At 47.4% G+C, this 21,486-nt stretch overlaps 1 protein-coding gene across 1 annotated transcript; it reads right to left on the bottom strand.

Annotated features, from left to right (window-relative positions):
* Positions 1 to 492: 492 nt before the first annotated feature.
* LOC142256555 (uncharacterized) lies at positions 493 to 2,297 on the bottom strand. The gene has a single exon (XM_075328313.1). The coding sequence runs from the start codon at positions 2,125 to 2,127 to the stop codon at positions 583 to 585; it is 1,545 nt and encodes a 514-aa protein (XP_075184428.1). The 5' UTR covers positions 2,128 to 2,297; the 3' UTR covers positions 493 to 582.
* Positions 2,298 to 21,486: the final 19,189 nt, after the last annotated feature.

Below are 21,486 nucleotides of genomic sequence, written 5' to 3'. Positions count from 1 at the left end.
GTGGCTCCAAATAGAAAGTGTATTATTTTGTTTACATTACAAGGTTATACAAAGTTGATTAGGGCGTAACTATGCAACATACATATTCATTAATCTACCTTCATTAAGGCGTGGATTGCATATTCCCAGCAAGAGAAATTACCATAATGACTAATACTCCCATAATAATCTATAACGTTCTTCTTCCCATAACAAGATGTTTGTCAGTCGTTTCTAAGTCAAAACATTCTGCGTCCTTGAGGTTGGTCTCATAGTTTATTACATAAATAAGTCTGGTTTGGTCTTGCAAGGGAGAATGAATTTCTATTATTTTCTAAGTCAGTGAAAAAGGTTAACTCTTTCCTCACAATCCCCCCTATTGGCGTGATTGATGGACAGATGGCCATCGAGAAGCTGTGGACTATAGAGAAAGCAGGCTAGCCTCCAGATACTTTCTGAGCCGTGGGTTGCTCAGGGAGTGTCGTCTCACATCCGTCACCCAGGACTGCCTGCATGCCTCTCGATAGGAGTCTCATCATGATACGCCAAGGTGATTTCTAGAGGAAAGAGTAGAGAAGAGAAAAAAAAGGCATATTAGTGATTTCATACGGGTGCTGAATAATCATTGTATCTACATTGCTTCAAGCAGTGGGAAAACAAAGCCATTAGCAACTTGAACACTACATAAGCAACTAGTAAACAGAGTAACACTTGGAACACTGATTGCAGTATCCCCATGAACCATCCTCCTATTCCCTTAAACCAGTTTGCAGGGTTGAACATTGAAAAGGTATTGCTCCACCAAGCATCTGAGCTTCTGAGTACCTCCTCATCATGTTGTTTCCTCTGCTTTTGTATCTCAGTTAAACTGGCTTGGGCTTTTAAGGTTCCTTTTGGATCTATGTAGTGACAACAGCTGGGGCCTATTACTTGGCACATCCCCCCTTGGGCTGCAGTGAGGTAATCCAGTACCAAAATATGTTGGTTGGTTACAATGATTAATTGTCTCTGTATGGCAATGGTACTATTTACTGCTTGGAGAACCTCAAAAATGTGATCATCAAGATAGTCAGTGCTGTCCACCAACTTATCATACATCTGCATTATCATGGGATACATAAAAAGAGAACTGAAAAATTTGTTGACATGACTCATTTGAATCACATGGGGTCGACCACTAGGCCTGTCATTGTTGTCTGCTGCTCTCTTTACCAGTAGGTGGAGAGGCATTTTCCCTGCTGGTATATCAGTGGTATTGATAATGAAGGTGGCAGGGGTCAAACGGGCCAAGGTGCAGGTGCCATTTACTCCTACTGGTAGCCATTTGTAGGCATTGTAACCACAAACCCAGTAGGTCTGCGGTGGGAGATCCCAGATGGCAGAATGTTGTAATATGAGTCTATGTACTATATCTATAAAGGCCGATATGTTTCTGAGCATACCCCATCTGGGCAGTTGGCCTAGGGGACTACAATACCCTGCGGACGGTTCACCACAGGTTTCTCGGCCAGGCACATATGGGTCAGAATCATTGCACCATAAATTTCCGGGTTGGGAGTAACAAGTATCATTTGTGCCTTCTGGAAACAATGAATTGTGTGTCCACCCATGGTCATGCAGATGTCTCTCTAACAGCAAGGGTTTAAATGCATCTGTATTGTCAGAGGTTCGCCCAAAACTTATTTTGATTCCTTCTGTTGGAATCTTGCCTATAGTAGGTGTTTTTGTGTAATTACGGGGTACCCAGCTGCTTCCTTCAAAGGCTAAATATTGCTGGGTTCCGGGAAGGCCAGTAGTAAGATCGCCTTGCCACCAGGGGAAATCTACCCACCCTACTATTGGTATGGGCACACTAGTGTTCCACAGTTTTTGATACTTGGTGTCATTGACTGATAGTCTGTTGTAACAGCCTCCCCCTTGAAGCACTTCGTTTATTGGGACTGGTATGGCTAAGTATGGCATGGAAGATGCTGTCACAGGTGCGTTTGTACATATCCAGCAGTCTGTGATCTCAAGTTTTTCAGCTAACACTTCATGATGGGTCTCAAATGAATTCTGCCGTGGTGTAGAAGGCCCCAAAAAGGGAGTACACATAGAAATACTTATCAGCAGTATTAGGCCTTCTTGCAGTGGCTGGCATGGACCCATGTCGATCTGCCCTCAAGTTTGACGGAGGTTGGAGTGGTCAGCTGGACAGTCAAAGGCCCTTTGAATCGTGGCTCAAGGGTCTTTCTCACGTGCTTCTTTAGGTAGACCCGGTCACCAGGCTTTAGAGAGTGGGTTCCTGCGATGGCATCAGGATCAGGTAGAGAAGAGTAGACCCTTTGGTGGGTTTCAGTTAGTCTCTTCTGCAGGGAAACAACATAAGACGTTAGGCTATCACATTGCAGGTGTAACTCCTGCGTGAAGTAGCATCCTAATCTGGGTGCACTACCAAAGAGTATTTCAAAGGGTGAGAGCCTGTGCTTTCCCTGCGGGGTAGTCCTTATAGAGTAAAGAGCTATGGGGAGATATTCTGTCCATGGTCTACCAGTCTCCTCCACTGCCTTGGCTAGTTTGAGCTTTAGGGTATGTGCGCACGTTGCTTTTTACCTGCTTTTTACCTGCTTTTTTGCTGCTTTTTCTTCTGCGCTGTTTAATGGCAAAATGGTTGTGTTCTGCTTTTCAAGCAAAGTCTATGGGAATTTGGGTTTCTTGTCCGCACTATGCAGTTCAAACTGCAGCCTTTTTGTTGCAGAACTTTGGTCAAAAACTCAGCTTTGCAGTGCAAAACCCAAATGGCAAAAACAATTGACATGTCAATTGTTTTTGCCATTTGGGTTTTGCAGTGCAAAGCTGAGTTTTTGACCAAAGTTCTGCAACAAAAAGGCTGCAGTTTGAACTGCATAGTGCGGACAAGAAACCCAAATTCCCATAGACTTTGCTTGAAAAGCAGAACACAACCATTTTGCCATTAAACAGCGCAGAAGAAAAAGCAGCAAAAAAGCAGGTAAAAAGCAGGTAAAAAGCAACGTGCGCACATACCCTTAGAGTTACATTCAACCTTTCCACTTTCCCTGATGACTGTGGGTGGTAAGGCGTGTGAAAGGCTGACTGAATGCCTAACAGGGCACAGGTGTTCTGGAAAACTTGTCCAGTGAAATGAGTACCTCGGTCCGACTCTATGACTTCAGGGAGTCCAAACCGAGGCACCAGCTCACAGGCCAATTTATTTGCTGTAATTCGGGCCGTGGCTGAGCTTACAGGATAGGCCTCTGGCCATCCTGAGAAGAGGTCTACACAGACAAGTACAAACTCGTAGATGCCATGTTTTGGCAACTGTATAAAGTCTATTTGTACTCTTTGAAATGGGGCAAATGTCTTTGGCATGTGTCTTTGCGGGGTTTTAGTTAGCTGGCCTGGATTGTGTTGTTGACAGATGTTGTGGCGCCCTGGACAAGCCAGGGGCCACAGAGAACAACATCAACACACCCCACACTCCCAGCAGGCACACTGAGGTCAAACACGAAACCCTTGTTGCCTTCCTCCAGGAGCTGATGTCCACACCAGGGGGTGGGCCAGGCGGTTGGTCCCACCCACCGAGGAGTTCACAGTCCTGGAGGCGGGAAAACAGACAGATTAGTTTTGGAGGTGAAAGTGGAAGGAGGAGAAGTGGTAGTGGAGCAACTAACTGACAGCGTCTGGGTGTGTGGCCCGGGCGGGACAGCAAGGTTGGCAGACGGTGGTGACCGTCTGCAGGAGTGGCTGATTGGAGTCTACCGTAAGGACCGTGGACGGGCGGTGGCCCGGCGATACCAGACCGGTACGCAAAGAGAGGCCAGCACCATCTGGCAGGGGCTTACGGACCCCGGCAAGGCTAGGAGTCACCGTGAATTTGCCAAATTCATTAGTGAAGGGAACCTCCTGGGTTTCCCAACAGCCAAGTCCCGACAGAAGGCAACAGTCCAACCAAGTGAGGGAGACACCACCACCGCCAAGGCAACCGTTTCTCAGGGCCAGCGCCTGCGGGCAAAAGGGGCTCCTCCAGCCCATATCCAAGCTGGGGAGCGGGTTACCAGTGGGAACCCATTGGAACCATCTACCGTACATAGGTGCAGGGAAAGGCAGTCACCATCAACCTGCCGGGAGAAACAACACCGCAGCCGTCTGTGGGACTCATCCATCCAGCCGTGTGTTTTACCAAGAACTGTGTCCTCATCATTGGCTGAGTGAGTACCACCGTGCCGTGCGGCACAGCGCTGCCCCCGCGACCCTGCACCTCGCCAGGCCCCGTGACCTGCCTGCCATCCATCCCTACCCCATCACCGGGCCCCGGGACAACCAAACCCCTACCCACGGAGGGGAGAAATAACAACCAAGCTGCTCCCTGTCACCGCTCCCAGGATTCCCGTCTAGAGCAGCGGTGGTGTCACCAATATCACCACAACCGTGGGTGGCGTCACGGACAATAACCAAAACCCCCACAATCAAAATCCCCTTTTCACTCACGGGCGAGGAACGCCGCTCGAGTCCCCGGGATCCGGCCCACCGCTCGAGCCACCACCGAGCAGCAGCACCAGCAGCAGCCAGACCCGAGCAGTGGGAGAGCGCAGCGTCCCCTCCTCCACCCGCGACAATGTGACAAGCTTTTATTCTCTGGGAGGCGTATTGTCTGAAGCCGGGGCTACCCAATATGGTTGCATCTGGTTCATGATTGAGTTTGTGCTACCGTGTGTGGGGTAGTGGAGTACTTGGAAAATGGCAGGGAACCAACTGCGTGGCAGGACGGAAAGTCTGTTTAGGCGCCAAATCCCCTCCACCTTTTCTGCCCCCTTGGCCCGCCATCCGGCCTTTTCTTCCTCAGAGGCGTTTTCTTGTGTCTCAAAGAGGTTCTGCATTTCTTCCTCCGTCGTTGACACTGTTTCCGTCTCCTTCAAGGGAGTAAGGCTGCTTGTTTTGCTGTTTGATAGGCCAAGCGATTTCCCCTTGCCTCGGGTGTTTGAGCCTTGGTGTGGGCAGCAACCTTTATGATTGCTAGCTGCTTTGGTATCAAGGCTACTTCCATTAGTTTCTTCACTGAGGCTCCATGCCTGATGGGATTTCCTGTTGCTGTGAGGAATCCTCTAGTCTGCCAGATAGTGCCAAAATCGTTCACAATGCCGTATGCATATGCGGAGTCCGTGTAGATGTTCGCTGTTCGTTCTTCCAGAAACTCAATTGCCCAGATGAGGGTGAGAAGTTCTGCTTCTTGAGCAGATATGCGTGGAGGTAGCCGTTGTTTGGCTAAGACTGCATATAGAGTCACTACTGCAAATCCGGTGTGGAACTTGCCTGCTTCATCAGCGTATCTGCTACCATCCACAAAAAGTTCAATGTCTGGATTTGTAAGCGGTGTTGCCTGAATATTGTGCAGGGGCTTTGCCTCATGTTCAATGAGTTCCTGACAATCATGATCAAATGGTACGTTTGTCACTCTCTTCTGTCCTCTCTTCTGTCCCCCCTTCTAAACTTGTGAAGATCAGCAGATCAGCAAGGTTTAGACTTGTAACTCGAGCAAATGAGATGTTTGGGGGTAGCAACAGCGTGCACTGAAGTCTCAGCTGCGGTGGTGTAATTCCAGGCTTGACTGAAACTGTAACGGGGGGCACGGGAAGTGTGCCGAGGTCAGTTTTTGATGTGGACCAGAGTTTTGCAGGAACTTGTAGAAGTATTGGATTCGTGTTTACTTCACGTGTAACATCAGATTCTGGTTGATCTTCAATCATCTGGAGGGTGCACAGGACTTCTTCTGGGACATCTTCTGGAATTTGCAGGATAGCAGATCCATCTTCATTGTAGACAATCTGAGCTTGCAGTCTTGATAGTAGATCTGCTCCCACTAGGGCATCTCCACCCAGGGGGGACACTAAGAATTTAGACACGAACATGTGTGGTCCCAGTTTCACCTTCAGTGGATGTGTTATTGGGATTATCTGGGCTTGTCCATCAAATCCGGATACTACAGTAGCTTCAGATGAGATGGATCCTTCAGGCACTAGGTTCCTGGGGAGTACGGAGCGTGAGGCTCCTGAGTCCACCAAAGCTCTTATTTCCTTGTTGCCAATGTGAAGGGGGACGTGTATAAATGGACCTCTGGCATCCCTATCCCGTGCTGCCGCAAGTCAGGCAGTCTTCTCCTCCTGATTCTCGGGTTCGTTTTGAGTGTCCCTCTTCTTCTTTCTACAGTCTCTGATCACATGTCCTCTGATTCCACAATAGTAGCAGGTCGGTGCCTTCCTTCTTGTACCTTCTGGCTGACCGTCCACTGCTGCTATGACAACTTTCTTGTTGCTCCTTTTATCCTTTGCATCGGTTTCTAAGCCACTTGCTTTGTTGACTAGAAGATCTATGTCTTCCATGTTTCTCCATTCTGCGCAGCACGCTTTCAATCTTTCTGCCAGAGGTGCATGTATTCCATCCATGAAGGATCTTACCATCAAGCGATGTATTGCGGCTGCTTGTATGTCCAGCCCTTCATCTGCGAATGACTGCATCAATCTGTAGTAAAATGAGCTGACATTCTCCACAGGACCTTGATGCACTGGTCCCATTGTGCCCTTAGTTCTTTGCTCCTGAGCGCAGAAGAGATTGAGTCTTATCATGAAGTATTGGCCCGATTCTACATTACGGGTATTGTCCGGAACATGTCCTGTCAGGTGGGCAGTGAGTTTGGCATACAGTTCGGGAGACATTTTAATTCTACACAAACCTTCCACGTCCAACCAAGTGCTTCTGTAGGAGACCTGTATTTGGTTCAGGTAACGTGAAAAACTGACTGGGTTTCTAGTCGGGTCTGGAGCATTTTGCAGGAAAGCCATCTGCTTGGCTGGAGTCCAGGGTACGTAGTCATCATATGTACGAGGAACTGCATCTCTGGGAGCATCTGGGTTTTGTGGATTAACAGGTGGTCTTATCAGGACTCTTCTTTCCACTATGGGATAGAGAGGCACTGGTGCTGTGGCTTGTAGCTTGTGCTGTGGGGCTCCACAGGCCAGGCATGTTTCAGTCCAGTCCGGATTTCGTTGGCCACAGTTTGTGCAGGTCCATCCCAGGGATCCTGCTATTTTTGGAGCTGTTCCAAGAGTAGCTGACGGGTACGGAGGAGGCTGCTGATCCTTATTATCCTTCTTCCCAGCTTCTTCCCATGCGTCTGATTCTTCATGGTATATCCAACCTTGATCGTGGGCTGTTATTGCCATGTCAGAAAGAGTTCTGACTAGTTTAGTCCATGATTTATCTGCTATCACTCCTGCTCTAGTAGCTCTTATTGTGTCCCATTTGTTGGGGTCAAATTGATCCTTCCCCTTCAATCCAAATGTCTTAAAAACTTCCTTGGACTGACTGGCTGTTCTTTTGCCATGATAACACGTAATGAGATGTTGCAGGGTGCATCCAGCTCTTCTGTCTTTTGATATTCCTTGCCCCATTCTTCGTCTATCTTCTTCAGCTTTTAGACCCTTGAACGTTCTTTGGAATAAACCCACCTATCCTGGAAGTACTCAGAGACTAACTCCTTTTGTATTCCTTCCTAAGGTGAGGTCTAGAACCACCTTTCCTGGAAGTACCCAGAGACTGACTCTTGATCTGTATTCCTACTGAAAGGTGGTGTCCTAACTGTTCAGAGAGGGCTGAGAATGTTGAATGGCGCTGGGTTACCCTTATTGTACCCAAGGTACACTCTATATCCGATGGCAATGGCAAACAGGGCTATTCCCACTAACACTAGGGCAGTGAATATCACATCCATTGGACAGAGCAGGTACACTATTCCCTTTCAACACTCACTGATGTATGGGATCTATGACTACCAACAAAGGCAACAGCACAGAAGCAAAGCGCAGGAGAGCAGACACGCGACACACGGAGAGGCAGAGAAACACAGAGAAACAAACAAACAAACAACCAAGGCACAGAAAACATCTGCTGGCAAGGCTCTCTCAGAGTTCAGTAGAAACCCGCCAATAACCCAGTATCTACTCACAGTGTACCTCTTGCGCGTTGAGGAGGGAATTGAACAGAGATGGGGAGCATAAAGAGAAGAATAAGGTTCAACTCTTACCTGGCCAGGTGTTTCTGGTCCCCACGTCTGGTCACCTCCTCCTCGGCTTGGCAAGACAGTTCACTGCATCCTGGGATTACAAACACGGGTCCCTGCTTTTCGGGCGCCAGATAATGTTAGGTTGACCTAACGGTCACAGCTGTTTCCAGCGATGTCCGAATGCAGAGAGGGTACCGGTGAATTCCAGCTCTCAATGAAAACAAGCAGACGCTGTTATACACATAAGACTGGAGATGTGTGGCTCCGAATAGAAAGTGTATTATTTTGTTTACATTACAAGGTTATACAAAGTTGATTAGGGCGTAACTATACAACATACATATTCATTAATCTACATTCATTAAGGCGTGGATTGCATATTCCCAGCAAGAGAAATTAACATAATGACTTATACTCCCATAATAATCTATAACGTTCTTCTTCCCATAACAAGATGTTTGTCAGTCGTTTTTAAGTCAAAACATTCTGCGTCCTTGAGGTTGGTCTCACAGTTTATTACGTAAATAAGTCTGGTTTGGTCTTGCAAGGGAGAATGAATTTCTATTATTTTCTAAGTCAGTGAAAAAGGTTAAGGGCGGCTTTGCACGTTGCGACATCGCACGTGCGATGTCGATGGGGTCAAATCGAAAGTGACGCACATCCGGCGTTGCAGTCGATATCGCAACGTGAAAAACCTTTTTGATACGATGAACGAGCGCAAAAGCGTCGTTATCGTATCATCGCTGCAGTCTCCAACATTTCCATAATGCCGGTGCAGCGACAGGTGCGATGTTGTTCCTCGCTCCTGCGGCAGCACACATCGCTGTGTATGAAGCTGCAGGAGCGAGGATCATCACCTACCTGCCTCCCGGCTGCAATGAGAAGGACAGAGGTGGGCAGGATGTTTACATCCTGCTCATCTCCGCCCCTCCGCTTCAACTGGCCGCCTGCCGTGTGACGTCGCTGTGACGCCACACGACCCGCCCCCTTAGGAAGGAGGCAGGTCGCCGGCCAGAGGGACGTCGCACGGCAGGTATGTGCGTGTGAAGCTGCCGTAGCGATAATAATCACTACGGCAGCTTTCACTAGATATCGCACGTGCGACGGGGGCGGGACTATCGCTGCAGCATCAGTAACACATTGTTACCGATGTCGCAGCGTGCAAAGCCCACCTAACTCTTTCCTCACACCTGCATTGCAACCTTATTTCTCTCTGCTGTCCACAACCAGAGAGGTAGTTACAGTATCATGGGTTGCAAACGTTTTGATTATGTTGCACACTGTGGACAAAGGAACATCAAGATCTCTGGAGATGGACTTGTTAACTTGAGATTGTTTATTTAAATTCGTTTATTTAACAGCTAAAGTACAACAGGTATAAGCTAGAAACATATAAAAACAAGAATTCAATAAGGAGGAATCACAGTTAATTCATGAATAATACAATAAAGTCCAATAGCAGATTGATGCAAAGTAGCACTACTCCTATCCAGCATGAGCAAGCTGTGTAGATAAAGTACCTGAGATATATTAACTGAAAGAAAAACAAGAATAACAAGGTAACCATTTTTGCTGCCAGGTACCAACCTTAAAATACTTTGACAACAACCCAGTCCAATTAACAAAATACATCACACAAGTAGTGTCTCCTAATAACACTACCCTCAGGTTGATATTCTCAGAGGAGCTCCATAGCTCCCAGACCTTAGCAAACATTTTAGGGCAGCCTCTGCTCTGGTATAGGGTTTGCTCAAATGGAATTTGCATTGCATTAACTAACTCTTTTCGGGCTTGCGTATTTGGGTGAGAATTGCCGATCCAGCGTAAAGCCATGAGTTTACTAGCTAGGAAGAGGGTCTCCCATAGGAAAATTTTATTGTAATGAGTCCACGATCCTTCATTCTGATCTCCAGAAAGGAACAGCATTGGATTAAGGGGATGGGGAAGGAAGCCAAAGAGGAAAGGATCGATACAACCTCTCCCCAAATGGAGGCAACACCGGGCAACTCCAAATCTTGTGAATAAAGTCTGCATCTTCTGCATGAAAATCTTATACACTCCTAGGTTGTCAGATGATGCATTTGAAATAATCTCATATGCTAGGTGTATTATATACAGTTGAATCATTTTGTTATTGATCAAGGGGGAGACTTAAGTTGGAGATTCCAAAATTTCCTCCCAATCCTGCTCCTGGATATCAGGAGATAACAGCCCCCATTTTTCCTTGACCATCAATGGTTGGGACTTATTTCCCACAAATAGTAAATATATAGAGAGGATATCAAACCTTTGAGACCCCTGAGATCCAAGTATTCCTATTAGAGGAAAGGAAGATAACAAAGTATTTTCTGCATGTAGTGTTAAGGTGGTGTCACACACAGCGACGACGACAACGACGTCGCTGCTACGTCACCATTTTCTGTGACGTTGCAGCGACGTCCCGTCGCTGTGTGTGACATCCAGCAACGAGCTGGCCCCTGCTGTGAGGTCGTTGCTCGTTGCTGAATGTCCTGCTTCATTTTTTCGTCGTCGCTCTCCCGCTGTGAAGCACACATCGCTGTGTGTGACAGCGAGAGAGCGATGAAATGAAGCGAGCAGGAGCCGGCGTCTGGCAGCTGCGGAAAGCTGTAACCACTGTAAACATCCATCGGGTAACCAAGGGAAGACCTTTCCCTGGTTACCCGATATTTACGTTCGTTACCAGCCTCCGCCAGTCTTGCTGCCAGTGCCGGCTCCTCCTCTGTGCACATGTAGCTGCAGTACGCATCGGGTAATTAACCCTATGTGTACTGTAGCTAGGAGAGCAAGGAGCCAGCGCTAAGCAGTGTGCGCGGCTCCCTGCTCTCTGCACTGTGACATGTAGCTGCAGTACGCATCGGGTAATTAACCCTATGTGTACTGTAGCTAGGAGAGCAAGGAGCCAGCGCTAAGCAGTGTGCGCGGCTCCCTGCTCTCTGCACTGTGACATGTAGCTGCAGTACACATCGGGTTAATTAACCCGATGTGTACTGTAGCTAGGAGAGCAAGGAGCCAGTGCTAAGCAGTGTGCGCGGCTCCCTGCTCTCTGCACATGTAGCGACGTTATGATCACTGCTGCGTCGCTGTGTTTGACAGCTAAGCAGCGATCATAATAGAAACTTACAAGGTCGCTGTTCCGTCACAGAAAATGGTGACGTAACAGCGATGTCGCTGTCGCTATGTGTAAACCCAGCTTTAGATAGCTGTCCCGAGTAGCAGGTATCTAAAAAACATAATGTCTAGAGATGTAATATTTGGACTGGATCTGATCAAAGGACATTAAAACATTTTAATCGTAGATATCACACAGGGAAAAAAAACACTGTGTGAGCTACAGAATTCAGAGGCTGGGTGGTCCGATAGCATGGGAAAGTACATGTTCTGCCATAAGGGCATTTCGGCAATGGTGTCTGAAAAACGGGTGACCTTCTTTACCTGTCTCCAAACCTGACGCACCAGTCTAAGGAGGGTCAGTAACTTCTGTATACCTAATAGAGTTAGGGGTGCTTCACACACAGCGAGCTCACTGCCGAGATCGCTGCTGAGTCACGCTTTTTGTGACGCAGCAGTGACCTCATTAGCGATCTCGCTGTGTGTGACAATGAGCAGCGATCTGGCCCCTGCTGCGAGATCGCTGCTCGTTACACACAGCCCTGGTTCGTTTTCTTCAAAGGCGCTCTCCCACTGTGACACACAGATCGCTGTGTGTGACAGCGAGAGAGCGACAAATGAAGCGAGCAGGGAGCAGGAGCCGGCGTCTGACAGCTGAGGTAAGCTTGTAACCAAGATAAACATCGGGTAACCAAGGTGGTTACCCGATATTTACCTTAGTTACCAGCCTCTGCAGCTCTCACGCTGCCTGTGCTGCCGGCTCCGGCTCTCTGCACATGTAGCTGCTGTACACATCGGGTTAATTAACCCGATGTGTACAGCAGCTAGGAGAGCAAGGAGCCAGCGCTAAGCAGTGTGCGCGGCTCCCTGCTCTCTGCACATGTAGCTGCATTATACATCGGGTTAATTAACCCGATGTGTACTGTAGCTAGGAGAGCAAGGAGCCAGCGCTCAGTGTGCGCGGCTCCCTGCTCCCTGCACACACAGCTAAGCGGTGTGCGCTGGTAACTAATGTAAACATCGGGTAACCATACCCGATGTTTACCTGTTACCAGTCTCCGCAGCTTCCAGACGGCGGCTCCGTGCAAGCGCAGCGTCGCTTGCACGTCGCTGCTGGCTGGGGGCTGTTCACTGGTCGCTGGTGAGATCTGCCTGTTTGACAGCTCACCAGCGACCATGTAGCGATGCAGCAGCGATCTTGACCAGGTCAGATCGCTGGTCGGATCGCTGCTGCATCGCTAAGTGTGAAGGTACCCTTAGTTCTAATAGAGGATAAATGTTTGAATGGAGATCATGTTTACTATCCTTCTGTATAATTATTCCCAGGTATTTAAAACTGGAAACCAAAGACAAAGGAGACAGCACCTCTAGATGGGTCATAGGGCAGTGGGTAAGAGGCTTCAAAGTGTACTTATCCCAATTTATATCAGACCCAGAGTATTTGCTAAAGTCATCTATGATGAAGACAACCCGAGGCAAAGACTGCTACACATTATCCATAAAAATAATCTACATATATCCCAATGGTATTCGTCTGATCTACTATAGAAATATCTCGGATCAACTGGGTTGCACGGATTTTAATTGCAAGAGCCTCAATGGCCATAGCAAAAAGAGCTGAGGAGAGAGGATACCCCTGTTGAGTCCCTCTTTCTAGTAAAAAGGTTTCAGATGCGATACTATTAATCACCATTTGGGTCTTAGGAACCCAATATAGCATTTGAATCCAGTTGTAGAATCTGTGACCGAATCCAAAGGTTTGAAGGCAGTTCATCAGTAACCTCCACTCCAGAGAATCAAATGCCTTGGCCGCGTCCAGCGAGGCCAAGGCCCATTTATTATCTTTCACAATGGAGTTGAATTGGACAACTGACTGAACTCTCCTGATATTGATAGAATTACTTGTCATAAAGCCTGCCTGATCGGGGTTAATAATGTCTAAGATGACAGTTCATGCTTTTGGTGAAGATTTTATAATCCATGTTCATCAATGATATGAGGTGATACAACACACACTCCGGAGGGCCTTTTCCCACTTTTTTAAGAACTATGATATTAGCGTCATAAAAAATATAAAAAAATATGCAAAAATACCTCTAATAAGGGGGGCAACATAATCTCTTGGTATCTACCATACAGTTCTACAGGGAAACCATCAGGTCTCGGAGCTTTACCCGTGGCCAGATCGGCTATTGAGAGGCTTATTTTTTCCATGGTAATCTCAACCTCCAGAAACGTATGATGAGCAGCAGTCAGCCTCGGGAAATCTACATCCGCCAAACATGCCAAACATTCTGTGATGGTTGCCCCACTCCCGATTTATACAATGAGTTATAATACTCATAAAAGCACTGGAGAATATCAGTTGGGGAGGTGACTATACAGCCATCAGGTCTACGAATTTTAAGTATGGTGTCGAAGGAGTTGTGTTGTCGGACCATAAAGGCTAGTAGCTTGCTGAATTGGTTCCCCACCTCAAAATACGATAACCTTGAGAGTGTTGATATTTTTCTCAAGTCCTCAGACCATTTTTTTCCTCTTTCAGTTCTCCATGCTCAGTGTGGCACACACAGACACACAATGCAAAGAATGAGTAAATGTCTCCCCATTTTATCTGGATTCAAATGTGATTTTCATTTTGCCCATGCCTGTTACTCGCCACAGGTGAATTTGAATAAACATCACAGGCTTAAAACAAAGTTGTTTACCCACAATTTTGAAAATATACAAACAATTTTGCCCATTTTGTGTCAAATGATGTCCAATTTTCTTTTTTGCTAAAAGAAATTAGGAAAACTTACACAAGCCCTACAATAGGAGTGAGCATGTGAAATTTAGACACCCAGTCTATCTGATCTCTGAGGAAATAAGTCGACAGAACTGTTACTTACTTAACTCTCTATAGGAAACACAGGCACGCTCAACAGAACTGAGTGTCCATATGTGGAGCCCCACAGGTGTTGTGTAGCATTACCTTCAGGGACTCCACGTGGGATGGTCTGGTCACAGGTAAGTTATCTTCTTTGGATTTTCGTGACGCCACTCTCGGTATTGCGGTCAGGGGACCGCCGCTGCGGGTTAGGGGATGCCTGGGGCTGGTGTTGTGTGCAGCTGGGTGTCATGGCCTCCTGAGAGTGAGGCAGGCCCCAGGGTCCGGTTGGAGTGTGTGTGGAACCACAAGTAGCAAAATGACTCAAGCACAGTCCAGACAGTCTTTCAGGGTTTTTACTCATAACTGATGGCAGGGTGAGTACCCAGGCGTAGCTGAGATGAACCAGAGGAAACCAGGCACTCCTTCAGGATGACTTGTGAGGGTGACTACCGACTCGCCCTCCTAGCCCTGGCGTTTTTGGGGTGACCCCGACTTGTAGTCCTGCTGGGGTCGCCCAGGGAAGTTGCTGCTGCCTATTGTCCCCTCATTTCAGCCCGTTTGCTTGTAGCTTGGACCAGATCACTCCGGCTGCTTGCCTCCTGTGAGCTATGGGCCCTCTCTTTGCTACATGGCTGCAGACTCTGGTGTTATGGTGAGGGTCTGAAATGCCCCCTCTCGCAGGTTTGACAGGGAAAACTGAATGAATCTCTGCACTGGGACCTGTAACCCTTACGGACCTGGTACCTCCCTGGCAGTCCCCGTACTCAGCCACCCCTTTGCTCTTTTTAGCCTTGGGTGGATTTCGGGTGGCACTACCAGGTGACTGATCTCCCCCATCGGTAGCCACTGCACGTGCGTTGTCTGACTAGTGGGTCCTGCACATCTGACCTATCTGAGCTCCACTCCAGACTCCTTTCTACTCCCTCCCCACTGTGCCTGCCTATGCAACTTAGCAACCAGACTCTCTACCACACCCCTTGAGTGGACATGGAGGTCGCACCCCCCTCCTGCATTCCCCAGGGGTCCCTATCAAAGGTAGATGTGTGAGACCTGATTACTATGCACCTGTGTAATCACACCTTGGTCAGCCTTCTGGATTACCTGTGTTGTACTGCCCCCAGCATGGGTACAGTACTCAGTGGCGCCTGACCAGGTCAGGGGCGCCACACATATATATGGTGGCGTTTGGAGAAAGCTGTTGGCTGACCATTTTCTAAGGTATATGGACACCTTAATAATAAAGGAAATTACCAGTCATGGCAAAAACTGAACCCAGTTACTGTATACTCCATGTTTAAGTACAAAATGGTCAAATTAAAATATTTATATAATACAGATGGAATTTTGAGCCCTTGGGCCTAAGTGCTAATACTGTAGCATGACACCCAACATCATGGGTCTTTTATAATACTAATGTCTTGTTATCTGACAAAGATGCTTTGCCCCTATGCATCTGATAAATACCTTGTAGGACAACTTTTATTTTAGGACCACTTGCAGCAGAATTTATGTCTGCCCTTAGTTCCTCCTCATCATCACCCGCCTCCATAGACTATTATGAGCAGCAACTCTTGTTATCTGCCTCAGTAATGTAGAAATATGTAGTCACTGTAGACATATTTTACCTGTTAATTTAGATAAATGATCAGAAGTGCAGGAGAGAAAGAAACAAGACTTCTCTGATGTCATATCTTATAAAAGTTTCTTATTTTCTTGTACTATTGATTTATGAGCAAAATTGTCATCAACAGTTAACCCACATCACCAAGAAAAAAAGTTGCAGAATTATACATGATTACATGTTAATTATATGGAAATTATGACAAAATGGAAAGAACATTTTCTAAACATCCTAATTAATTCTGTAGTAAGTATGAGCTAGAAGTGCTCAATAGGAGACAAGTCTGGAGACGCTGCAGGTCATGGTAGCACGTCTAGGCCATGCAGGCTGCTCACAGTAGCTCAACCAATGTCCTACCCAGTATTCTCATGATGAAAAATGGCTCCTGAGCCTCTTCATGTGTTGCCCACGTGGTCTTCACATCAACATTCAGCTATCATTGCATCCAAGACAAAAGTAGGACACATTCATGAAGAGGATAGATCTCAATTTAGCCTCCATTTCTCCACCCCAGCATCTTTTCTCATCTTGATCTACACCTTGTTAGCTTTTGAGATTGGTGGCATGTGGACAATGGAACACCTGTAGCTGGATGTCTGGTTCCTAGCCCAATGTCTTTCCAAAGCCTTCAAATGGCTTGTGTAGCCATTCTTTGATGCCTCAGCTTGGTATGTGATACCCAATTTCACTTGTAGTATAGAATGGATCACTTGAAGCCATTTTATAAATTCAACAAGACCATGTGGGCAACTCCATGAAGAGACCTTCATGAGGGAACATCACATTGATCCTTCTGCCGCGATTATATTGTGGCATGGCATTATTTATGTTAGCCATCCCTGGAACTCTTTTTCATCATGACAGCATCAGGTAACATGTTGTTTGTGCTACTGTGAGTAGTCTGCAGGGCCTAAACGTGCTACCATGGATTGTAGCATCCCCAGACTGGTCTTCCATTGAGCACATCTGAGATATCAGTGTTCAGCAAAGGGAGTTGCCAGCCGCAGATCTTAATGATTTGCCCAAGTGCATTCAGTGTGGCAGAATATTCCTCAGGTTACCATTAATAAGCTCATTGATAGCAGCCAAGAAGTGGTGTAGCTTGAAGTTTTATGGGCCACAATTCCAAATTTCCAACAGGGCTCCAACTATTATAGGTTTTTAAAAATAACAGATTTTTCATATGGGCCAAAGGGAAGTTTTTGATGCTCTAGTAGTCATGGTCCGAGTGCAATTGCAACTCCCCCACCTATTATAGTTGCACCCCTTTCTGTAAGCGCGTGTTTCTGTGTTTAGTGCTCATATTCGACACTGAATATTATGCTTCCATTTTATCAACCTTTGTATATCAGTAACATGTCTATCCATCCTGTGATTCCATAATCCTGTGACTTTCCTTCTTGGTGTAGCAAGTGCAATTGTTGAGGAGTGTATATACTTGAGTGTTTAACATATCTAATGTCTTCAATTGGCTCTCCCAGTCAACAAGGTCTTTGTTTGACCCTTACATTTGATCTTTGAAAAACTACCTTTGAGGATCATTGGAATATGCTAATTAGAAACCTGAATAAACTGATCAAGGTGTTTTTTTTTACCCCTTGTGAGTCAAAAGAATGCCAACAACCATCAGCAATTAAATGAAATCATTTACACCTCTTATGGACAAAAGCAGGTTTGGTGGGCCCAGAAATGAAAGCTTCTTTGTTTCCTTTTGTTTCAAAACATGTGTCTAATGGTGAGGACTGAAATTGATTATATATCAAAGGCTTCCTTACTTCAGATAAAAACAGAAAAAAAATCAATAAAATCCATTACAAAGTAGCTCTGTCTTCCATGGCATTTTTTTTAGGCCAGGTGTATACCACATTTGGGTTCCATGTTCAACCTATACATTCCCATGGCGCATAGGATTGAGGCGTCCCTTTGATTTTTTTTTTAAAGGACATTGCCAGATTTATGGCGTTGTATCTTTAGAGTTTAGGAAAAAAGAGGTTAGACTTCATCATCTGGCATCCTGAGCCTCGTAACCTGGGCTCATTTGGCGTTTGTGTTGTGGACAGTGGAATAACTAGAGTCTGATGAGCCCTGGGGCAAAGTTTGAGCCCCCCCCCCACATGTTGGTCAGATGTATGGGGCGTTGTAGCTTTCTGAATCCTAAAAAGACATGAATTTCCCCCCTTCTCCTTAATTGTGTAGTACTGAACCCATTCAGTAATAATGTCCCCCATCCTGGGCACTTCCTGGTAAATATGTCCCCCCATTCTGGTGTATGACCTCATCATGGCTATATCCTGGTATGTATGGCTCTATCTTTGTATGCATGTCCGCATAATGGCCTTTTCCTGGTATATATGTCCACATAATGGCCCCATCCCGATATACATGTCCCCATAATGGCCCCATCCTGGTATACATGTTTTCATAATAGCCCCATCCTGGCATACATGTGCCCATAATGGCCCCATCCTGATATGCATGTCTCAATAATGGCCCCATCCTGGTATACATGTCCCCATAATGGCCACATCCTGATATACATGTCCCCATAATTGCCTCATCCTGCTATACATGTCCCATAATGGCCCCATCCTGGTATACATGTCCCCATAATGGCCTCATCCTGGTATACATGTCCCCATAATGGCCTCATCCTGGTATACATGTCCCATAATGGCCCCATCCTGGTATACATGTCCCCATAATGGCCTCATCCTGGTATACGTGTCCCATAATGGCCCCATCCTGGCACACATATGCCCAAAATGGCCCCATCCTGATATACATGTCTCCATAATGGCCCCATCCTGGTATACATGTCCCCATAATGGCCCCATCCTGGTATACATGTCCCCATAATGGCCCCACCCTGGTATACATGTCCCTATAATGGGAACAGTCCTTTTTATGTCCCCATCCTGGCCACATAGTAAAAAAAATAAACAATTATACACACCTTTTCCCCGATGTTTTCCTCCAATGATGGCATGCCGCAACTGACGAGTGAGTAAGCGGCGCAGCGCATAACTTCTCTGTGCACCACTTACAGTGTGGCCTGCTGCCGGGTGCCGACATATTCTCTGCTTCCCACACCCTGGATTATGGGCGTGAGGAGCAGTGAATATTCATATCCTTAATTGGCGGCCAGCACATCGCTGTGCAGGGACCCAACGAGTCTCTATGCTGCAGTGTATTTTAGTTGGATGCGTGCCATCAAATGCACATCCAGCTGAAACAGGTTCTGGGGCCTGTGGGCCCCTTGTATCCCCGGGCCCGGTCACGATTGCTGTGACTACGGTCGTTAGGCCGCTCGTTGTGGAGCCCAAGACTAGGTATCAGACAACATCATTAAATCACGGGCTGTTATGCAGATGCCCTCTGTGAATAAACCTAAATTGTTAGGAGAGCTCCTTGTCAATAATTTGTGGCAATGTTACATTTGGCCACTCTAGATCTAACAGATAATTGGTTTGGGTTGCCGAGTACTGAAGGATACTTCATTAGTATCATATTCTGGACAACCCCTTTAAGTTTGATTATGTTTTCTTTAGTTTAGGCTTTATATGTTCCCAATTTTAGAAATTCAGAATTACACTGCACTTTATAAGACTATTATATGTTTGGTCTCACTCTAGTTTTATGGATGCGACTGATAATTATATATTTTTTCCATATTACAAAATGAGACAGTGGACATTGACTTTAGGCAGAAAACCGCAATGACATGACTAATGGCAGAGTATCATAAATTCCTATGAAGAAAAATCGCCTTTTAACAATTACAGGCTTAAACTGGTGGTGAAATTACCTGGAAACCCACCTGTTTGCCCCAAGCAGTATTACTTCTTTTATACAGATTAGATTGATAAAAAAAATCTATGATATTAAACCATTACGTTTAAAAGAATATATTTAAAAAATCTAATCGCTCCATGTTCCCAGCCTTAGTGCGGTGGTGAGCTACTCTACTGTGGAAGGTCACTGTGGGTAACTGTAGTTAGAACTTTGGGGAAAAAATGGAGGGCAACTCTGGCATACACCCTGGAGGGCGACTCTGGCATACACCTGTTTCGCCCGGGGACCAGGGGGTACTCAGATCCGGGCCACAGAGTCACTTCTGTGGGTATCACGATGGCGTGACCCGGTCTGTGATCCCAGGCTCCACAGAAAAAGGGGATTTGGTAAGGGGAATTGTTATAGTTCGTGACGCCACCCACGGTTGTGGTGATTTCACCACCGCTTCTCAATACGGGGATCCCGGGGATGGTGAAGTGGAGCAGCTAGATGTTGTGTTGCCCCTCCGTGGGTAGGGGGTTGGTGATCCCGGGGCCCGGTGATGGGGTAAGCAGGGAGCAGGGTGCAGTGCTGCAGTGCGGTGCCCGAGGGCACGGGTGTACTCACAAGAAAGTCACACGGAGTCACTGGTGAACTAAGAATTGCCGGTGTCCGCAGCCTTCGGTACGGGGGTGTTAGTGTCCCACACACGGTGCAGCAGCCCTTGTTGTTTCCTTCCCTGCAGCAAAGTGCCTTTTTCTCCTCTCTCTTCCTCTTTCTCCTCAGCCGGGAACGGGGAATTTACTCCCCTGTAGTGATCCGGGTACCCAGGTACCGAGGGGCCACCGCCCGGCTCCGGCTACCTGTTCTGGCCCCTTCCTCACTACGGCCTGTCCCGGCCCTTTTGGAGCACGCTTCACTCCCAGCCTGGGAGCTAACTCCAGACCTCTGTCCTGTCTGCCTCCACACACTCTCTGCCCTAGCCCCTCCCCTCTCCTCTGCTTTTCTCGTACACTGGGGGCTGTGCTTGTCTGGCTGCACCGGTGTGAGATCAGATTACCGAGGAGGATTAACTCTTTCTGTGACAACCTGGCTGTGCCAGGGCGTCACACACCCCCTTGGTAAAACACGGCCCGTCCTCGGGCCGTCGAGGCACCAACATTTTATTAAACTGGAAAAGAATAAAACATTTTAAACATTTTCACACATGCATTTTCAATAATAGCAACGTAACGAGTCCTTTAGTCACCCACCCAAACAACCTAGCCTTGGTGCTGCCCCTAAAACCCAGGCAGCACCCCTTGACCCCAGTCCAGGAACAGCCCCAAATTGGTCAACGGGACCGGTACTTCGCTGCCGTTGCGGCCGGGCGGACTGCCGGAGCCGTCGTCATCTCCGTCGCGGCCGGGCGGACTGCCGGGGCCAGTGGCATGGTGGTGACAAAGGTGAGGCCTGGGGACCCCAGGTCTGGGTCCTCCCCAACAGGCGCTGCGGGCTCCGCTACCGGTAACAGGGGTAACGGGTCGGTGCATCGCTGCGGCGGCCTCTCCAGGAACCAAATGTTGGCAGAGTCCTGGCGTCCCTGCCTTTACAGTCCTTGTCACATAAGCTGCGGTTCCTTCTTTCTGCTCCCCCTTGGTACTCGGGAGCAGTCCTTCCAGCAGCTTTTAAAGTTTCTCTTTCGCTTCCGGTCCTCCGGAGCTTCACTTCCGCCCGCGTTCTCAGGGGGCGGAGCCTCTTTTTTTCGCGCCCAACGCTTGGGGAAGAAGGCGCTGGGCGGGAGATTTTCGCGCCAAAAATGGCGGCAAAGATGGCAACTTTAAGATTTTTGCAGCGGATCACCGCTGACAGTCCAGAATAAGGCGCACTTCCTCCAGGTAACTGGAGGGGTTCGATCCTGTTCGTGACGCCAAATGTTTCGCCCGGGGACCAGGGGGTACTCAGATCCGGGCCACAGAGTCACTTCTGTGGGTATCACGATGGCGTGACCCGGTCTGTGATCCCAGGCTCCACAGAAAAAGGGGATTTGGTAAGGGGAATTGTTATAGTTCGTGACGC

The sequence above is a fragment of the Anomaloglossus baeobatrachus genome, chromosome 11, assembly GCF_048569485.1.
Source record: "Anomaloglossus baeobatrachus isolate aAnoBae1 chromosome 11, aAnoBae1.hap1, whole genome shotgun sequence".
Taxonomy (NCBI): domain Eukaryota; kingdom Metazoa; phylum Chordata; class Amphibia; order Anura; family Aromobatidae; genus Anomaloglossus; species Anomaloglossus baeobatrachus.
This window is presented reverse-complemented; position numbering and strand designations above follow the sequence as displayed.